The 21,807-nt window shown below is 38.8% G+C and overlaps 1 protein-coding gene across 2 annotated transcripts in view; it reads left to right on the forward strand.

Moving 5' to 3' along the window:
- The window catches only part of NUP210 (nucleoporin 210), a 68,882-nt gene that overhangs the window by 37,202 nt on the left and 9,873 nt on the right, over positions 1-21,807 (forward strand). For both annotated transcript variants that reach the window (XM_040591231.1, XM_040591232.1), the window contains 16 exons: positions 903-1,086; positions 1,382-1,488; positions 3,791-3,895; positions 4,006-4,107; positions 6,457-6,585; positions 7,291-7,418; positions 8,314-8,449; positions 8,759-8,821; positions 10,333-10,512; positions 11,892-11,972; positions 12,916-13,047; positions 13,244-13,402; positions 14,245-14,336; positions 15,771-15,945; positions 19,654-19,829; positions 21,200-21,417. In XM_040591231.1, the coding sequence (XP_040447165.1) occupies positions 903-1,086; positions 1,382-1,488; positions 3,791-3,895; positions 4,006-4,107; positions 6,457-6,585; positions 7,291-7,418; positions 8,314-8,449; positions 8,759-8,821; positions 10,333-10,512; positions 11,892-11,972; positions 12,916-13,047; positions 13,244-13,402; positions 14,245-14,336; positions 15,771-15,945; positions 19,654-19,829; positions 21,200-21,417 (2,167 nt within the window). The remainder of the gene's footprint in view (positions 1-902; positions 1,087-1,381; positions 1,489-3,790; positions 3,896-4,005; positions 4,108-6,456; positions 6,586-7,290; positions 7,419-8,313; positions 8,450-8,758; positions 8,822-10,332; positions 10,513-11,891; positions 11,973-12,915; positions 13,048-13,243; positions 13,403-14,244; positions 14,337-15,770; positions 15,946-19,653; positions 19,830-21,199; positions 21,418-21,807) is intronic.

Raw genomic sequence — 21,807 nt, forward strand, 5'->3', positions numbered from 1 at the left:
AAAAAAAAAAAAAGGGGGGGAGAAATATTTCCAATATAGCTCCTCAATTCACTATATAGAGACATATTTTACCATACATGTATTACTTCAGAGTCTACACATGAGTGTAAGTTGGTGTGTTTTTTACTGGGAAAGGCACAAACACTGCTGATGTGAAGATACCTATGTAAGCATATACAGTGAGTATTGTTCAGTGACATCCGATGTATTTGGCTTTGCAAATCTGAGTCACAATAAATGGATAATGCATATATGTAGATTATCAAGCATAAAGCACTCTTTCCTCTATATCCTAATGAGTGCCGTCACATTGTCTGCTGAGTAAACCGTGGTTTGTCATCTTAATGTTACCAGGCAAATATAAAAGTCATCCTACTTGCATAAAACTGCAGTTTGTATTGAGTTGATGAATCATTTTAAGTAACTTTGATGTAGTAACAAGATGAGATCTTTGCGTACTGTAAGTTACTTCAGAGTTCACCTGGTTTTCTAGCTCCATTTAATGTATCGGACTATGTCAGTACACTGCTATTATTAATGCATTTCACAAGGTGAACTAGAATTTTGAGTTATGTCTTCTGACAAATAGCAGTATTTTTTGTTATTTTCTGAATTCCAAAGACGATGTAGTTAAGCTGTTTTAAACTGGTTTAAGATTTTTGTTTTAATATAATTCACTGCCTAAAAAAAACCCTGCTCTCAACCTCCCCCCAAAAACCACTTGCAGTTGAAGTACAGCTTAATGACTTTGCCTTGAGGGCTCATTTTAGTGAAAATTACTCACGTAATGGGTGTTATAATAAATCTCATGGAACTTAGCATATGTTGGTTTTTTTTTTCTTTTAATGATTAAAAAAAATCCTCTTGCATCTGTTCAGTCTAAGGTATTAATTATTTTTCAGGTTCCTGTCTCAAATTATCGCCATCCAGTATTGAATTTGGCTGTGTATGACCAACAGGGCAGTCTATTTGATAACTTCAGTTCTCTTAGTGTCATCTGGGAATCAACAAAAACGTCCTTAGCTAATATTGAGCCGATGGAGCTGACTGTGAAAGAAGATGGAAATGGTCAAAAGAAAATGCAAGGTATGAGTGAGTTGAAATGAGCATTTTATTACTTGAAGGAAGTCAGGATTACATCTATTTGGTTATGTCTGAGCTTGATGGAAGAAATTATTGTAGTCTACAGTTGTATTTCAGCTTATCCTCAACAGGCATTTTGAGTGTGTGCTATTCAGAAAGAAAAAAGAACCAAACCCAATGCTTAGAATCTGTTGTGAGAGAGAAAATCCTTGTCTGTTTAGAATGACAGAAGAGATCAGAAGTGTATATTTCATCTTTTTCTTCCTCATAATCTGATTCATTTGACTTTTGATTGTAGGTTTACAAACTGTTCTAGTTCATCGTGAGTCTGGAACAGCTGCCATCTCTGCAACTGCAACAGGATACCAGCAATCTCATCTCAAGGCAGCTAAAGTGAAAACACCGGTACTTGGAACTCTGTCATTTTTTTTGTTGCCATGTTGCTATGATGCTTAATGTACAGTGTCCCTTTGTATTTATTTCCTTGGTGCATAGTAATGTGAAAATTAGGCAGCTCCATAGTTGATTTTGAAGACGGATTCATACCACAATGTTGTTATAACATTCGTGGGTTTTCCTGCTTTCCTTTGCACTGTGTGCTGCTGTCCATATCAAATACGTGCAATTCCTTTTCCTTTTTTTTTTTTTTTAAACTAACCATCTGGACAAGTGTATTACAAAGAATTGTTTCAGTTGGTTTTGTTTCAGTTTTTTAATGAATTGGTGAATCTCTGCTGCTTGTCCTTCACTAAAGCAACCATGTGCTTAGTGCAGCTGTCACTGGGGAAAGCAAATGTATTCTTTCCACTGCAGATCTGAGTAGAAAGGTTCTGCACGAGCAAAGCAAAAGCTGGCTGATGTCCTCATATGGACCATATGGAAAATCTGGGCTCTGACTAATACCTCTTTTTTTTTACTTTAATCTCACATTGATCTTACAGAAGGGAGAGACTACTCATTTGTACAGTGCCAGCCATAAGCTCAAGCTCTAATTTGACAAGTCATTAGCCACTCCCTGAAATAGTTTAGCTATTCAACATAGGGAAGAACAACAGCAAAAAGTAGTGATGATAAACAAAGAAGGCGGATGTAAACAGATGGCAATTTTCTGTTTGTATCACTTTTTTTTAACTGAATATAAAGACAGTTTTCAGCCTATGGAACAACCTGACATGCCTATTAACTAACTCTTAAAATATCCTGCTTCACTACACTGAAATTCTGTTAAATACTTTTAAGCAAGACTTAAGCAGGTTTTGACTATATGCGCTTCTAAATTATGTACCATGAAAATGGAGTTGAGACAAAGAGTGAAATATGGAGCTAGAGGTTGTAGTATTTTTGATTCAAAGCAGGTAACAGATGGGCACTAGTAATGTGAAATATCCTATGGCCCAGATTTCTGTCAGTATGTCCAAGGTTTGGCATCTGAACGGTAAAATTCTTTGGAAGATGATCTGTATTACCAGTTTGTTCCTGTCTTTTCAGTGAGGTTTCCAGTCTGCTCTTTTTGGGAAGCATGGTGTGGATGCATTTCCATTGAAGAATTTGACTATAACTTAGTCAAAATTGTTAATTTAGAGACATGGTTACTTTGCCACCTAAGATCCTTGCTTCTTTTTTTTTTCCTCTTAAGAAAAGTGAGTTGTAATAAGAACACTTGGTGTTCTGCAGTCGTTTTTTAATTCATTGTGCTCTGCTTTATTAAACCAATGTTCAACATTTCTTACATTTAGAGATAATTAGAAAAGTGAATTCTCTAAACTTTGGCTCAAGTTCAAAGAGGTTTATTGTATTTCAGTGTGGGATACACACTTGTAAAATGGCAGCAGAGTTCTCTAAAGTTCTAGTCTCTGTGTTTAAGTTTGGGAGGAATCTTTTTGATAGTTGAAGAGTAGTTGTACATACCACTTCTGCTACAGCTACATGTCTTTAAATTCAGTAATTTGTCTACTTTTTTCAAATACATAAGAAATGGACTGCTATATTCTGCTTTCAAACCTGTCTGTACTTCTTTCTTACGAACAAAAACACAAATAAAAATCTAATAGATGGTATATTAAGACATCTTGATCATTGTTCCATGTTTAAGTGGAACATCCTATTATGTCATTAGGGAACGATGACGTCCTTTCTACATCAAGGAAATAATTTTACTAATTAGGTGAAGTGGGTACATAATACTAACTTCCTGTAAAAAAAAAAAGTTTTCCCTTTCTAAGCTAATGTTATTATGAGTGAATGATTAAACTTGCATCTGGTCCGGTGTGTATGTACGTACTTTTAAGGAAGAATTTGAATTTCTTTTGGCAGACTGCTAGGAAGAATCCTGAAAAGATGAGCTCGAAGTAGAAGAAAACATTATGTCTCTATGCTTAAACATTTTGTATGAACTTATTACATGTCTCTGAGTTAATATTGTATCTATGTATGTCAGACTTGATTAACTGATCCTGCTACTTCTTTAATGCGTAAGCCTTTGTTCTTTGTCTTGGTCAGAGATGCAGAATACAGCAGCATGTCCTGTATATGACCTTACCTGTAGAAGAGAGCTAGCAGCTGAGCCAGTTACTAGAACTTGTGGACATTCTATTGACCTAAACTTCTCCAGCTCTGGCCCTTTGTTCATCTGCTTTAAGTGTCCTTCCCTGCATATACAAGACTTGCACTTATTCTAGCTGTTACAGCAAACACTTGTTTCTTTCAGTATGAACCTATTCTACCAGTGTCTGCCACTATTGAGCTTATACTAGTGGAAGATGTGAAAGTGAACCCTACTGATGTCTCCATTTACAATCACCCTGACATACAGGTAAGGAGTTAGTCTGCTACTTTCTGACTGCAGGGAAGAAAACAGCAAAAATTACATTGCTATTGTAAAGATACCTACAATCTAATTTCATATTCTTTTCTGATTTTCAGGCAGAACTTTTCATCAAAGAAGGTTCTGGATATTTTTTCATTAATACCAGTGTTGCAAATGTTGTAAGAGTGGCTCATGAGGAAGCTCAAGGTATTGCTGTGGTGAGTGAAGTACTTTCTTATTTTACGTCTTTTTGGCGATCTGAGTATCGTTATGCAGTTTCATCACTGTTGGTCATTTTCCAGTGCATGTGGATAGAGAAAAAATAACTGAATCTTGGATGTGTTTGCCTGTCACAGTCAAGCTTCAGGCAGGGGATCTTTGCATTAACAGTTGCAAGTATAGTTTCAGGTATAGGAAACAGTTTCATTACAGTTATGATGCATACCTATACTCTGTACAAGATAAAAGCCAATACCAATTTATCCTTTACCTTTTACAGTTCTGCAGTAAAATATTTTGATTTCATTAACACAAAGAAAAATAATGTGACAGAATTACTCAGAAGTGTTATAAAAAGGATTAATTGTTTTCAGGAACAGTATTTGAATATTTGTTGTAGGCCAGTACTTCTGAAACCTTCCAATTCTTCTTCTAGTGCTATTTCAGGATATTTTGGTATCGCAGTATTTCGTCCTGATCTTGTGGATAAATATCTATGAAACAGTTGATTTCTCATCTCCATATTAAGTCTTTAACGCACTTTTCCACTAGAAGATGCAACTAAACTACAGTTGTGCTTGACTTCATCTAGGTCCAGCATATGAGATGCATTCTACAGTGAACAACAATAAAACTATATATTTGCATTGTAGCTTTCATTAGGCAAGAATTGAAGTGACAAGCTTTTTTTTAAAGAGTAATCTTTACAAATTTATAATTTACAGATTTATTGTGTAATAAATAATGATAGAAAATCAGCAAGTTTCAGTCTGATGTTTCAGGTTGATGCCATGGCAGGTATCAGTGGAACCAAGTTTGATACAGGATGGCTTGGTAGTAAATTATTCTGAGAAATTAAATTCAAGTTGTGTGGAGCAGTGGTTCCCAGATTTTTACTGGGGCTGCCAAGGATAAATTCTGTACTCTTACTCTTTTTTTGAGACAGCAGCTTTTCTGGACGTGGGTGGTAGTGGGGGGGAAGAATGAATACTGGTAAACATTGGAGTACACTGTATACTAGGAAGCCACTGGACACCTAATAGGAGATGAGAACAGGAGAAGTAGCTGGGACAGGAACAGTTGTAAGCTGTAGTAGCCCTGCTTTCCTTTTGGCAGTCTACTCTAGTAGCTTCTTTTCTCTGGTCTCCCAGACCAAACAGAGCTCCATTACATCTTCCTCCCCATGGTTGTGCTGGCTGCTGCCTCCTGGCCATGTCCGCTCTGTGTTCTGTGGCTGTGTGCTAATATGTGCCCCCAGAACCTGTATTAGTCACCCCGTTCAGGGACTGCTGCTGTTCTGAAAGCTGACATTTAATAAAACTTTATATTCCTTTCTGTTTTGAAGCAAGAGTGGTGCCCTTAAAGAACAAAAAATGTCAGCTCATGCCACTGCTCTTACTGCTAACTCCCGTAGTGCTGCCCAGTAATGCTATGAATTGTAACAAATTCCTTTGAACTGGGGGGGGCCGGCTGTCCATCACCCCTTGTTTCAGAGTTTATCTTCATAAGCCAGATGAGTGCATAGAATAGGACACCAAACATCGGCACTGTCTCTGGCCAAAGTGAAGGTACCTGTGAAGGTGAAGAGAATAGTTGGGGTTGTCCATGAGGTGTGTGGCAAGGTCAGGCAAATTGCAAGAGAACTGCAAAGGTGATGTGAGCCAGGTGTGTGCATGGTCTTGAGAAAGTGTGTGGAGACAACTTTGCAGCTGGTGCCTAGTTCTGAGGGCTTATATTTGTGAGCAGAGATCTCTTTCTTCATTGATTGATTCTCACTGTATTCTTAGAAGTGTAACATACTTGTTCTTTGTGTTAAAGAAGGTGTATCAAAGAAATACTTGATATGTCAATCATCTTCTTACTGGAAATCTGCCACCAGATTTTGGCTATTCATTCAGATTAAAGGCAATAATTGTAAAGTGTGAATCTTGTAGGAGGCAATACTAATGCTTTATAAACCAGTCTCTGTTCTTGATTATTATTTTTTCTTAAAATTTTGGGTTTTACTCCACTAAGAAAAGTTTCATTGCTCTGAATGATTTGTTGTGGGGTTTTTTGTCCTTCTGATGTCAGAAGGAGAATAACAGGATGCCAAACTGCTTCTCAATTAAGATAACGTTAATTCAATTGCTGCCCAGAGGCTGTTTGCACTAGCTTAATAGTATGATACTTTTACACACATTTTACAGCTTTACTTTTACTTTGGTGAAAGATTTATCTGTGTCTAAGGCCTAGAGACTTCTGCGTCCAACTGTGTCTGTCCTGAAAGTGCTATAAATTTTATACTGTGAATGACAAACAAATGAAAATAAGAAGTGCTATAATAGAATTTTCTTTTGGCCTTGCAGGTGCATCCTCTGCTTCCAGGATCAGTGACTGTAATGATTCATGACTTGTGTTTGGCTTTCCCTGCACCAGCTAAAGCTGAAATTTATGTCTCTGATATACAGGAACTGTATGTCCGAGTTGTTGACAAGGTTAGTGGCTTGAAACCAGCATTGTTAGCTGATTCAGCTGTCCTGATTCCGTGTGCTGATCATGAACGTGAAGATGAGACATGTACAAGATGATACAATGTAGTGGTTAGGGCCGTTGGCTGTGGTTATATGACCTTAGAGAAATAGTTTGATCTTCCTGTGCTTCTGCTTCTCCCTCCCAAATTTATCCTTCTAGGTTGTAAGGCTTTCAGAGTATCAAGTGTGTCTTCATGTTCTGTGCGGCAGCAATCTCAACTTTTGCATTTACACAGCAATTTTAATTCATAATTTATATGAACAAACTAATTTATGTTTCCTGTTGTTTAAAGTGCATGAGAGCAATTCTTTTAGGAGTAGGTTTTGCCCCAAGGTCACTTTCTGTATGTCATGTTTTAAAAATGAACAAAAAAAAGTCCAACTCATTTTACCTTGCCAGCTTGGGTGCATCTTATACAAAATAAGTGTTGATATTTCTGAATGCTTTAATTATGCCCTTGCCAGCTGAAAGACCTGAATTAATTTATTTAATTTGATGTTAACTGTAGCTGGCAGGGATTATTCTTTAAAATCAGTGCTCATCTAGTCTAACCTTGGGGCTTTATCTCTAATACTCTTCTAAAAGTGTAATACAAAATAAAATGAAAATATTTATGCTAACAAATGAAAATGCTTTTAATGAAAAATGACCGGATGTGACTGTTTCAGGTGGAGATTGGAAAAACAGTTAAAGCTTATGTCAGAGTTCTGGATGACTCTAAGAAACCTTTTCTGGCGAAATACTTTGCTGTCATGGATCTAAAACTAAGAGCAGCATCTCAGATTGTTTCACTGGTGTAAGTTAATGGAACTTTTTATTAATCTGCAAATATGTTTATAGGCAGAGTAAGCAAAAAAATAAGTAAAGGTATGAGCTTGGAGGCATGGTAGTATACAATGAGGTTTTATTTATTTTGTAAAGTTTTAATTACCTGTTTAAATGGTAAAAAGTCGTTATTTGTCAGGAAAATTGCCTAAGTTAACAGTCAAGTGTTGTTGACTGAATTAAACTGTATTCGTACATTTTAATATTTAATGGAGCCTTATGCATCTTAGAAGCAGTGATTTGGCAAATAATGTCAAATGAAGAACTCTGTGAAGACATACCTGATGTTACCAAACTCATACTGTCTGTTACCTAATCTTTTAGAAACAGATAGGCTTAGATCATCCTATTCCTCGAAGCTCCTTATTTTCCAAGTTCTAAACACAATAATAAAAATCACAGAAAAGAAGGTTTTGGGACTGTTGATTTTTAGTGTTGAGGTAATCAGTAAAAATCATTCTGCTTTGTATGGGGAAATGTGTGTATGTATTTGCATACACCATGCAGTACTGCTTGGCTGTATGTCCCAACTGTTAAATAGTGTCAAGGTACGTAATCAGGGCTTGTGCCACTGTTACCCATACTGGTCAAACTGCCAGTGGGCTCCCTGGTAGAGTTTTGGTATGAACCAGCTAACACTCTTGTTTCATTTTAATTTCATATGTTTCATTTTAAGGTAAAACACAGGCTACCCATTTCATGATGTTACATGTAGAAATGTGATGGTTTCCTTAATTTTGCTTAAGACATAGTCACTTAGTTGTCCTTATGATAAAACTGTTATGCACCAAATAGGTCCTTTACATTTGTTATTTATGTAATTTATTCAATGAACTTCTCCATTTTAATGTGTTTCTTTTCTGCAGCCCGCTCAGTGAAGCTCTTGATGACCATACTGCTGCTTTTCTAGTGCACGGGATGGCCATTGGTCAGACTAGTCTTATGGCAACTGTTGCTGACAGAAGAGGACAAAGAATCAACTCTGCTCCACAACAGATTGAAGTAAATAATTTCAGATAAAATATATGCGTAAATAAAATCTATAGGAACAATTCATTATAGTTTGTTTATAGTACAGTAATGAATTTGCCAGAAAAAGTAAACCAGATTATTCTGTCCAGAAGATACCCAAATGGTAGTCTGTTTCAGATTTCATAGTGATTTTTAACTGCATGTGATAAGTTTATGCATGCTCAATTTACTCTAATTAAGCAAGTGAAGACCCAGTTTTACACTTGTATGTGCTGTTTGGTGACATAAATTATCTGATAAAAATAGCATGAACACAAGTATTCATATTCCTGTTTTTAGGTCTTTCCTCCATTTAGACTGCTGCCAAGGAAAATGACCCTAATTATTGGGGCAGTGATTCAGGTAAGGCATCTTCTTACACATTTTCTCTTAATTTCTATGTGAAAATAAATATATATCACTTATTTTTCAGGAGTAGATATTCCACTTCACAGTTTAGGTGCATTCACACTGAATACAGAATCCCAGAATTGTCAGGGTTGGAAGGGGCCTCTGAGGATCTAGTCCAACCCCCTGCTAAAGCTGGTTCACCCAGAGGAGGCTGCACAGTCATGTCCCAGGCAGGTTTTGGTTATATCCAGAGGAGGAAACTCCACATCTGCTCTGGGCAGCCTGTTCCAGTGCTGTCACCCACAAAGTAAAGACATTTTTCCTTGTATTCAGACAGAACTGCCTGTGTTGCATTTTGTGCCTCTTGGCCCTTTTCCTGTCACTGGGCACCACTGAAAAGAGCCTGGCCCCATCCTTCTGACACCAGTCCTTAAGATATTTGTAGGCATGGATAAGCTCCCCTCTCAGTCTTTTCCAGGCTAAACAGGCCCAGTTCCTCTCAGCCTTTCCTCATCAGAGATGCTCTCGTTCCCTCATTGTCTTTGTAGCACTCAGCTGGCTCCTCTTCAGTAGCTCCCAGTCTCTCTGGAACTGGGGAGCCCAACACTGGACACAGCACTCCAGATGCAGCCTCACCAGGGCAGAGCAGAGGGGGAGGATCACCTCCCTCGCCCTGCTGGCCATGCTCCTCCTCATGCACCCCAGGATCCCACTGGCCTTCTTGGCCACCTGGGCACAGTGCTGGCCCGTGGGCAACTTGCTGCCCACCAGCACTCCCAGGTCCTTCTCCACAGAACTGCCTTCCAGCAGGTCAGCCCCCAGCCTGTACTGGTGTGTGGGTTTATTCTTCCTTAGCTACAGGACTTTACGCTTGCCTTTGAACTTCATTAGGTTCTGCTTTGCCCAACTCTCCAGCCTGTCCAGGTCTGGCTGAATGGCAGCACGGCCTTCTGGTGTATCAGCCACTGCTCCCAGTTTTGTATCTGAAGTTACACTCAGTCCCTTCATCCAGGTCATTGATGAATAAGTTCTAACAAGACTAGTTTCATTCTCGAGTCACCTTCCATTTTACTGTATTGCCAGATCAAAGATGTTGTATTTATTTTTGTCAAGATAGTGACAACTTTTCCAGTTCAATACCAGCACTGCATTAATAAAACTGTCATCTCCATGAAATTAAGCGTAGTGGGCTAGTTCTACAAACTGAAACACAGAGCAGAGCTGTACTATGGTGAAGAAAAAAGTGAGGGAAATTTTTCTGGGCTGGATGTGGCGTCAGCCTATTACATTCTCTAAAGCACATAGACCACTTTTGTGCTTAGCTCATGTATTTCCCAGTCTGCCATCATGCAAGGACACCAGTGTACAGGAGAAATAAGCCCTGAGATGCCCTAGGAAGGTTCAGACAGCCTTTTCTTACTGAAGACATGGTGCTGAGCAGGGGAGAGGTGTCCCACGTGACACTGATGAGAAGAAATACCTGATGAGTTAATGTTGGTTGTTCTGTGTGCTATTAATTATAGATCACTTCAGAAGGAGGCCCTCAACCTCAGTCCAACATCATTTTCTCCATCAGCGATGAGAAAATTGCATCAGTGAACAGCACCGGCCTTGTCAGAGGAGTGGCGATTGGAAATGGAACAGTAACAGGAGTAGTGCAAGCTATTGATGCAGAGACAGGGAAGCTTGTTGTGGTGTCTCAGGTAATGTTTTATGATACTGGTTGGGCCTGAAAGAGGCTCTTTTAACTCAGGTTTGGCTCAAAAGGGGCAAATAGTCTCTTTGGATTAGTAATGTTATCTTGTGCACTTTCCTCATCTCCTAAGGAGATGAAAACTCAGTGTTTCTTACTCTCTGGCCTGTGAACTGATGTGTGTGCTGACACAGCCGATACTTTCAACAGATAGCTAAATCTCACTGTACCTTAAAACAAGGTCTACTGATAACTAGGGAGGCTTTATAAATAGTCTGATAGCTTTAGAATTTATTAGTAAATCTCGAAAAGCCCATCTAAAGAAATCTTTCTAAAACAGCAGAAGGTTGTCCTTACCTGCATCACCTTACGGTGTAGCGGTGTCTTATGTCAGTAGAAGTTAGTAACTGTTGTCTAAGAAACACATTGTCTCTTAAGCTATAAGCTTAAGGCTGTATAGGCTATATAGAAAGCTGTCATCCCATGCTGTGGCCTGAATCCATCTACAAAGTTCAAGCAATGAATCCCGGATACCCCATCAGAATCTCTGTCTATATAATTTCCTACTAGCTGAGTGTGAGGGAGCTGGCCTATAAGGGAGTACAAGTCCCCGGGACTTGCATGGGACTCACAGAACTTGGGCCAAATCTTACTGCTCTTCATTTGAGGTCAAGGCAGAACAGCTGCTGCACACCACAAAGCTCTGCTGCTTGAAAGATGTCACCACAGGCCAAGAGGAGACAAAGTAATTGGGGGAAAAAAATAAATTGTATCTCTCTATCTCTGCTTTGTAATGTGGGGGCAGCAGTCTGGCCTGATGCTGTGCCAGGAAGCAGAATGAACTTGAAAGCTAAATCTACTGCCCAATGAGGTCCAGGTCTGACCTTTCCTTCCCAGTGTACAGTAGGAATAAAATATATCTGGAATGTCAGGATACGTGAAGAGGAGACATCAGAGTATCACACATCATTCTTTTGTTCTTGATTGTCCCATTTGCTGCTTACAATTCTCACTATCTTTTAAATCTCTCAATGTCTTCCTTTACATTCTGAATTTATTCATCCCTTTTCTCCTAGGGACCCCTATGATCTAGTCCCTTGCTGTCTGTCACCTCTCAGTTCCATCATTCATGTCATCAGTAATTTTGAGCAGAGTTTTTTTTTAAGAAAAGTTTAGGTGGCATTTTTAAATGCCATCAATCAAAAGTTAATACTTTTGTAGTTTTGTACAGTCATACTGCATTATGTCCCTCTGTATTTTCTGTGATGTCACATGCAAATCACATGGCAGTAGTGATTAGATAATGGCAAAATAGTGGATAGATTGTGAAAGTGAAATCTAGTTCACGTTTGACAAGTGTTAACAATGTCTTCCCTTCCTGCTTTTTAGGACAAAGTGGAAGTTGAAGTAGTACAACTGACAGCTGTTAGAATTTGTGCACCAATTACACGAATGAAAACTGGTACACAGGTTAGTTGATTTGTGATTAGCTTTTATTGCCTTAAATTTTTGATCTGCAAGCTGTGACCATTCCTATTACAACATCTGATGATACCACTTCAGCTCACAGAGTGGTTGCCCACTTTGAGGGGTACCACTGCTGCTGCCGGAATAAATATGCTGTAAAGTGGAGAAGCTCCAGAGCTGAAAACAGAAATCAGGACAAGCTTACCATGTACACCAGACTGATTTTCAGAAATTCAGGCCCTGCTGAAACATAATTTCATCTGGAGAAGGATGCTTTCATTTTCATTCTGTTTGCAGTGGAGACTTCCTTCCTTTGTATGCTAAAAATCTACAGTATATCTGCTATATCCAGAACAACAGATACTGTTCAGATTATCTTTCAATAAGTCTATTTTGAACAGTCTGTGTTTTGTGTATTAAGTTACTCATTCCAAAATGGCTAGTGATTCTAGCTTGTTGGTCCCAGGTGATTGAATTGAAGATTAAAAACAAAAACTTGAAAATCCCCATTTTGTGTTTATATGTTATGTTGTCTTAATTTGGAGAGGTGGAAGGGGAAGGTGGATGTCCAGAGCAGAGTTAATCAGGAGAATTATCTAGACAAAGATGTAGAAAAGTTAAGCGTGTGTGACTTAAATAAGATGAAGTGATTTAATGCTGCGAATGGGACAAATGAGTTACTGAACCCACCTTTTTTGATGGAAAGGTTGTACTTGTTTTTTGTAGATCATGTAGCAAATGAGAATAAATCAAAATTTACTTTCTACAAGTTGGTGGTAGAGTCTTCTGTGTGATACATCCTTACAACAGATACAGCAACCAAAACATTTTCTTCATTGGAAATACCATCTCTTGATCAATTGATTTTAAGTTTAATTATATTTGCTCTGTGCAGTTTGGTTAGCATCCTAGAATTACCTAAGAAAATTGGTTTCTCTGTTTCTAGATGCCAGTTTATGTAATGGGCATCACCAGTAGTCAGACTCCTTTTTCGTTTGGCAACGCAGTACCGGGGTTAACGTTCTACTGGTCTGTCACAAAGAGAGATACTCTGGATATCAAGACAAGACATAGTGAGGTAAATTGTGTGTGTGTGTGTTCGCATGTATGTTTCTTAGGAAAAGGAAACTGCCACATAATGGAATTGAGAAAACACTGTTGCTTCTGCTTACTCAAAATCAAGGAGCCATTGTCAGCATTGGGTGTGGTCTTTCCTCTGTATCAGTGTCAGTTCTTTCCATGCGTAAAATTTGAATCACTTTCTCCTGTCCAAGGCTTCTTTTCAGCTTCCTGCAAAATACAACTTTGCAATGGATGTTTATGGCAGAGTGAAGGGAAGAACAGGCCTGAAAGTTGTTGTGAAGGTCCTTGATCCTACAGCCAGCCACTTCTACAACATGGCAAGAGAACTGTCTGATGAAATCCAAATTCAGGTATGATGATGTTCCTCACAGTTAATGTTTTAATATCTATTTCAGAGTCTGTATTTGAAGCCAGAAATTTGAAATGCAAAGGGGTAATTCCAGCTTTGGTTTATCTTTGAGCCCTTACTCTTGTTTGTATTATGTTCCACTGTTTGGAAACAAATTCCACAAATGTTGCTAAGGTTTATACTGAACATTGGTGTGATGCCTGAATGAAATTCAGGAGTTAGTTCTTGTTGTAGACCACCTGAAACTGAGGTGGATAAGCAATGTTAGAACTGTAGAACAACTTCACTGCTGTAGTTCCTCTCTGCACAATAATACTTCTTGTTTATAGTGCTTATCATGCATGTCTATGCAAGCATGTTAAGTTGGATCAGGGATTAGCTTCTGAAATGAATCTCCTGGTTGTTCCCACTTACCATGATTTGGGGATTGGTTTTAAAGTATGTGAACTGGATTCCTTTAGATGGAACAAAGCTGGAAGATGTGCTTGAGGAGGGCACCTCATGTGAGCAATTCAGCTCACAGGCTCAGACTTGGGGTAAAGTAACTTGCGTGAATGTGGGGTCTCCCAACACCATTTCACTCGATCTGCTGCTTTTTTCCTGTTGCTTCATAGTGTAGCTATGGCCATAGAAATGAATGCTCTGCAGAATCTGTAGAAGATCCTGCCTATCCCACTCTCAAATATTCATGTTTAATTTTATTTTTTATTCCCATATATATTATACAAGATAAAGTAGTATGTTATAGTTCTTATTTGGGTTTTTTTGTTTTGAAAATGAGATAAATGGAAATAAATTATTTGCTGCACACAACAGTAGGACACAATGCCTTTTATTTTCCAGGTGTTTGAAAAACTTCGTCTAGTCACTCCAGAAGTAGAAGCAGAGCAGATCTTAATGTCACCAAATTCCTTTATTAAACTTCAGGTAAACAGGTTAGTGATTAGTTTTCATACTGATTTGTGTCAACAGTCTATCAAAATCATAAAGCAATTCTGTTTGAAGTAAGCTGTTCCAGTCTTTTAAAAAGAATATCATGATACATTCATATAATACACAAGTTACCTGGTGATTAATAGTATCTTACCTGTTTTCTTGGGCTTTGTCAATTCTTGTAGTAGTTGGATTGTAGCTAGAAAATTCATCCAATACTTAAATCATTTTAAAAGATGCTGAGCCAGTTAAATCAGTAGCTTGCTTCCACTAGAGTGTTTTGTGGGTGATCAAGGCTTTATGGAATATACTTCTCTGTATTTCTCACACAAAGGCTGTGACTAGATTTTGATATTAAAATATCCTTTCCAAATGAGAAGTTCTTTTTACGTAACCTGTTTTCAAAGACTGGTATCTCAGACTTGAAATTTGGTTTTCCTAGCATAAAAGTGTGCAGATACAGACAACAGGAGGTAGGCTGTGGGTGAGGCTTTAGGTGCATTTACATTTTAAGGGGAGGGAACAGTTAGTTTCACTGCAGCTCCAGTGACCATGGTCATTCAGCATCTGCTTTTGAAAATTATATAGGAGCCCTGTCATTTGTAGTCACTAATGTTTTTTTCCACTATTTCTACTGAGCAGTTTTTCTGATCCATTAGTCATTAAGTTGCTAGATACCAGTTTGTACATTTTTGTCCCATCTTCACTGTCCAGTGTCGGAGCCGGTATGTCCGAACTCCACCACCAAAACCAATTATGCTATTGCCAAGAAAACGGCAACTAAAATCCAGCTTTAATGCTTTTTTCCTTGGATAAATTAGAGTATTTCTAGCTCAATGAAGGAGCTTGGGAGAGGGGAAAAAAGTAATAATTTATAGATCTTTTAGAAGATGTGATAAGTGATACTTAAAAATTGCTAATGTCTCAGAATGCCCACTAATTACAGTTTTTGTATTTGCTCACTTTATTAATATGCAAATAACATGGAGAGAGTTATTGCAAAGATTAACCTTGTGTACAAAACCATTTCCAGGAAACTGATGAGATCCACTTAAGTCCCTGACTTTATCTCTAATACCAGCATTGGTCACGGGAACTAATCTCCCTCTAAATATTATTTACAGAAAATGATGGCAGAAGCTGCGTGTTGTAGCCTTAGCCATTATTATTTGGAATAAAGTTTTTATCAAGGAATGATGGCACTGCAGGGCAGCAGATAGAAACTAGATTTTAATACATGCCTAAACCCAGATAAGTAAGCTTAAATCAGAACTGAAACTTTTCTTTCTTAAACTACAACACAGGCTTTTGAGCTTTTATTAAAGATACATGGGGAAAAAAATTACCAAAAAATATGGTGGTGTAAATATGGTTTTACTCGTTTAAGGGAGTCCCCTGGTATTTTTTTTTCTGTTTCATGTGTTCGTTTTCTTCAGGGACCGAGTGGCTTCACTGAGTTATCGTGTCCTGGATGGACCACATAAAGTTCCTGTTGTAAAAGTCGATGAGAGAGGTTTCCTTAACTCTGGGTCTTTGATAGGATCATCAACAATTGAAGTGATTTCACAAGAATCATTTGGGATCAACCAGAGCATTGTAGCTGCTGTTAAGGTAGTATCATCTCTCTTTATTTGCAGTTACAGAAGTTCAAATCAAAAAAGATGTTAATGTCATAAACGTGCATTTTGCAGTGTATGAAAAAGGTAAATATCATCTGGAGTAATGAATATAAATGCAGCATCTGTTGCAAGGTACCTAAGTGATACCTAGGTTTTCAAGATACTACAGATGTAACTGTACAAAAATTTCATTTTCTTTGCTGTTTCCCAGCAGTTCAGCTCTTACATAGAATGAGAATCTCTGCATGAGAGAGCCTATCTTATCAGATGCAATAATTTAGCTGCTGTTGCCTGTATTTGGTGAGCTGGCAAGGAGCATGTCCAATGCTGCCCTCTGTGCCCAAGAGACACCAAAATATGGATGCTTCAGGGAAGGACAAATCTGTAGCAAAACTCAGCTGTTTGTTTCCAGGCTAATGAAACATCTTTCTTTCTCAAAACTACATCTGTTGATTGAATGCTGTTCTGTGAAGTTTAATGTATATCTTACTGGTCAGGCATTTGGGACATAAGAGACTGCATGTCCTTCATTTCTATTTAAAAGTCCTTGTGCCGAGAACTTTTTACATCTGGCAAGATGAGCCTTGAGATACGCACTGCTCCACCTCATCCCTTTTTACTTGGTCAGCATCTTTCCTGTGTCCCAACTAAAGGAGAAAAACATATAATTGAGTGCTGACTTTAAATTATTTGCAAGTTGTATTATTATTATTACTGTGAAGTTGCTCGATTTTGGAGTTTTGTTAATTTATGTTTTTTACCTTAATGTTCAGCTTTGTCTGTAGGACTGCATGTAGGTCTGTCCTCCTGGGTGGAGAATGAAAAAAGAAATGATGGCTTAGTTTCACTAATGCCACTCCTGCTGCTAGGTGGTGGCAGTGAAATTCTACAGCTCTGTTACAGATGACCTTGTTTCTTCTCTTCACTGCTGGATCTGGCAAGTGAAAGACATCTAATGAGTTTGGGGTTGGCTCAAATGACATCTACTCAGCCTATAGTGGTACTGAAGTTAAGGTCACCCTTTGTGCATTCTTTTGGTATACAGGAAATCGCAGAACTGTGGAGTCAGTGCATTATGAGATGAAGCTTGTGAGCTCTTTGTAGTAGGAACCATCTCTGTTCAGGATCTTGCACAATTGATTTGTTTTCCTGTATTTATTAGGACTATAGTACTTTTACGGAAGTAATATTTTTAACGTCACGGTAACCTCATCAGGTCATACAGTGCTGCCCTCATTTTATGGCTGAGGAACTGAGGGAGAGTTTGAGTGGTTTTGCTGAAGGTCACGTAGAAAAACTTGTGACAGACAGGAGATGATCTTGAATCTGTTGTGTCATTCTAAGACAGAGTTCTCTCCTTCATGCCGTTCTTCCTTTCGTAAGTTCTTGTTTTGTCTGTTTACAACTGTACACAGTTAAGAATCAAACTGCTGCAGCAGCATCACTTAACACTTAGACCTTCAACTCTGCTCAAAAAGAGACTTGTCTTAGATAAGCCAAGGAGGACAGTGGAGGTAAGGAGTGACAGTATGCTTAGCATGGAAGCAAGCTAAGCACTTGCCTGTACCAACTGTAGTCAACTCAAGTTTTATTTTTTATTTTTTTAAATAAAAAATACTTTAAAAACTGAGATGATTTAACAGTAAATAGCTGTTTTCATCAGTATTAAATTCAGCAGTTGTCCCTTGTGGGATAATTTCCGAGATTTTAAGGTAAATGAAGCTTGAAAATATCTCAGGGAAATGGCGTTCTTGTTGGCTTGTAACCTCAGCTAGTTGGGCAGATGACTGTATGGGCTGATACTTAACAGATTATATCAGCCTGTGGAGTAGACAGTTGTATATACTGATATTCTAGCCACTCTTTTTTTAATTTGGTTTTGGGTGGGTGGTTGGGATTTATTTTTTTTCAGATTCACCACAGATGCTACTTGCTTGAGGCCAAATTTGTCCTTTCCTTTTTAAGGTTTGACATGTACATTTTCAGATCGCAGAGTTTTACATTTTGGCTGAGCTTCTTAGGTCAGAAAAAAAGGGATTTTCCTACAATATAACCTTGAGGGCTTCTTCTAAAATAGTTTTCTCTGTATATTTGAGGGGTTTTGCTGTCTCTTTCCTTCCATTATTTATTTTCCAACAGCTGTAACAGAAAGAACAGATACAGTTATTTTTGTTGGGTAATTTTGCTAGTTAACCTAGATAAGTTAATGAAGACCTGTAATACGTTATTTAAAAACAAAACAAAATGGTTGTAAAATCTTTTTCTTCAAACTTCGTTGGAGTGTTACTGCAAAAATGTGGGGGTGTGCACATATGGGTAATCTAGCAGACTTTCCTGAAGAATTTGAAGCAGTTCCTAACTTGTGTCTTGGTTGAGCACTGAGGCAACAAAATGCAGCCTGCTGACCAGTTAGGACTGGTCAGATGCCAGTTCTGACTGCTTTTGTCTGTTGTGCTTCTATCAGTCCCTGCCTCAGAGGACGGCCTGGCTGCAGCATCATGTGGCCAACAGTACCAAGGCGAGTGTGCCCAGTGATGGGTCAGGCAAACCAGCCCAGCACACGGCTCAGGAGGGAAGATGGTGGGGGGTGTTCCTTCCCACCTCTGGGAGCCCCGTTGTGAGCCCACTGCAGACCTGTTTGAGGGGCAGCAGTCCGTAGTGTCTGTAGTGCTGCTTGACAAGGATTGCCAGGGAACAGCTTTGCAGCTATTGCTCATCCTTCCTCTCCTGGGCAAACCTTTGCTCAGAGCCAAGGCTGTTAGAAATGGTATGTATCAACTTGGTTTTCCCACCTGGTGCAGGGGAACTGGGGGAACAGCAGCCTTTTCATCCCCTTGCTCTCACATACATTGCAAGTTACTCCTGTTCTGGTAACTAGGGAATGAATTACACTTCTTACTGCAAGAATTACTGGGAGAGAAGTCTAGGGGCCGTGTGTTTGCTTGCATATCCAGGGAGTCTTAACAGTTTTAATTTATAGGATAATGATGTAGTCTCTGATATGTTATGGGTGTTTCTACATCATTATTGCTTGCTTCAATTCCCAGTGCTATTAAAGAAAACCACTAAGAAATATCTGATTGGAAGGTGTAAAGAGGACGGAGCCAGACTTTTCTCAGCAATACTCAATGACAGGGCAAGAGGGAGTACACAAAAATCGAAACACCTGAAATTTTTTCTGAACATAGGACAGCACTTTTTTTACTGTGGTGGCTGTTGAACGCTGGCACAGATTGCCCAGAGAGATTGTGGGATCTCCATCCTAGGAGATGCTTAAGACCTGCCTGCCCACGGTCCTGGGCAACTGGCTCTAGGTAACCCAGCTTGAGCAGGTGGGACTGGACTAGATATTCTGCAGAGGGCCCCTTTCAACCTCAGCTATTCCGTGATTCTGCAAAATGTATGTACTGATAATAAAATCTCCATGTCTCAGTACTGTCACATGGCTAAAAATATAGCAGATGGTTCATAAAAGAAGCTTTGTATATTTGCATAGTAAGAATACTATCCTAGATAATAGGATTCTTATTATAAAAATATACAAAACCACATACATTGACATAAATAGATATAGCAAGATAGACTTATTAAAAATATAGATTGACTTATTGACAACATATAGATTGACAAATAGTTTATTTTTATAGAGGCATCAAAAAATGCAATTTAAGTTTGCTTTTCACTGTTCATGTTTTTACAGGTCTACCCCATTTCATACCTAAGAATCTCCATGAATCCTATCCTGCACACAAAAAACAAAGAGGCGTTATTGGCTCTCCCCCTGGGTGCGACACTGACATTTACAGTCCATTTTCATGATAACTCTGGAGATACTTTTCATTCGCATAATTCTGTGCTCAACTTTGCAACAAACAGGTAGGTATCTACCATGGGTGTTAATTATAGAGAACAAAAAAAAGCCAAATGCACATAGCCCAGCCACAGCAAGGAACAAAGATTGTTCCAGAGATACCAAGTGAAGATATGGCTTGGGCTGGGATTAGCAAAGAAAGGATTTCATCTCTGCGGTCTTCAGAGGAACTGTAGCAGAAAGAAGAGTTGTAGTTAACAATCGATATTCTCTAGCAAGTGGAAAGTTGCCCAGATAAGCGTGATCCCCAGAGGGGCGTGCTGGGGTACATTTCTGCTTTAAGTGACTCTGAGTCATCAGATTACATACATCAGTGGCCTATATAAACAATTGATCTTATTAGCATTTGCCTCATCTTGCTTCTTTTCTCCTAGTGCTTTGTTACTTGACTCACTTAAGTCTTATATAAGATGGTGAATATTCTGGATCAGGGCTGTCTCTTCAGATATGCTTGTACAGCCTTTGCGCAGCAGAGCCAAGCCTCAGAAGGCCTTGCGGTCTCTGCCTCAAAGAATAATAAATATTATAAAACTACCTTCTTTGGTCATTAGTAAACAATCACTAATTCCATTACTCTAACGTAGCTTTTTTTCTGCAGAGCATCTTGCAGTTGCAACACAGTGATTGTGATTAAAAGGGGGGGTGGGGAAGGGGTTGAATGCAAGATTTCCTCTTTTCTCCTATCTGAACGATCTGAAGAAAGTTCTGTAGCATACAGAGGTTCCTGAGATAACACTGCCCTAGCTTCCAAAACAGACGTGACAGAGCTGCTTCAGCACAGGGATAATTAGCCCTAGACAGAGCAGCACTGCTCATTGACCTCAGGTGCAGCACTGTGGTGACCTGCCTCTGCTGCTGTCAAGATGCTCACTATCTCTGCGTGGTGCTGCTAAGGTGGCTTTCTCTGTGCTGGGTGCGCTTACAAGCGCTCTGCTTGTCCATGCATTTGGGAATGCTGAATTTTAGTAAATATCAGAACTCGCAGTCAAATGTGATTTAGTTTTCTAAAGTTATGGCTGGAAAGCTGCATGTTGGTGTTTACGTGGCTTTGGTTCTTAACTCCCTGAGTAAAGGGAAAAAGGGACAGATCACCTCTTTCTAAAGTTCTACAGTTCTTAAAATTGGGAAGTAGTTCTTGTACAAAGTTATGACCTTATTATTGCCTCAGTATAATGATGTGAGAACTGAAATTTGCCTCAGTAGCACCTAAATCACTTTGATATTTTCCTTAGTTTGTCAGATTTCATTAGAAGGTAACTATTGCTGAAAACAAGAAGTCAACCATCTAAAAAGAGTTCAGTACCTACTGTTTACTGTGGAGATAATGACATTAGAAAACTTGCCCTAATATAAAAGCATTTCTTTTTCTCTGTAGGGATGACTTTGTACAGATTGGGAAAGGAGCCACAAACAACACGTTTGTAATCCGGACTGTAAATGTAGGTTTGACCTTGCTTAAGGTCTGGGATGCAGAAAACAGTGGAATTGCAGACTATGTCCCACTTCCTGTGCAACACACTATTTTTCCTGAACTCACAGATGTGGTGGTGGGTGACGTCCTCTGTTTGAGTACTTCACTGATAAACCAAGAAGGTAAGCAGCACTTCAGTTGCTGTGGTTTTGCGGCTATATAATTTGACATCAGTGTAACTCTTTTTCATTCTCAGAAAAACTAAATGCATAATTTATGATGTTTGTTCAGAATCGAATGTCACTGTTCTTGTTAATGATAAAAATAGGTTTGATCAACTCCTCTAATTTTAATTGTACCATGCAATATGCCACTTGTATTGAATTAATGAGTATCAGACTCCAGACATTTCTATTCAGTTAGCTTGAAAGGCTTGTTCTTTACAGGAGTCATGCGGGTTCAGGACTGTCAAACTTCACTCACTGTATTTGATTCTTCGTATTAACGGGCTTTTTTTCAGAGTAACTGCAAGTCAGTTTGGTGTTGGGCTGCCAGCCTTCCACCACATGAGA

Source organism: Falco naumanni, chromosome 4, assembly GCF_017639655.2.
Source record: "Falco naumanni isolate bFalNau1 chromosome 4, bFalNau1.pat, whole genome shotgun sequence".
NCBI lineage: Eukaryota > Metazoa > Chordata > Aves > Falconiformes > Falconidae > Falco > Falco naumanni.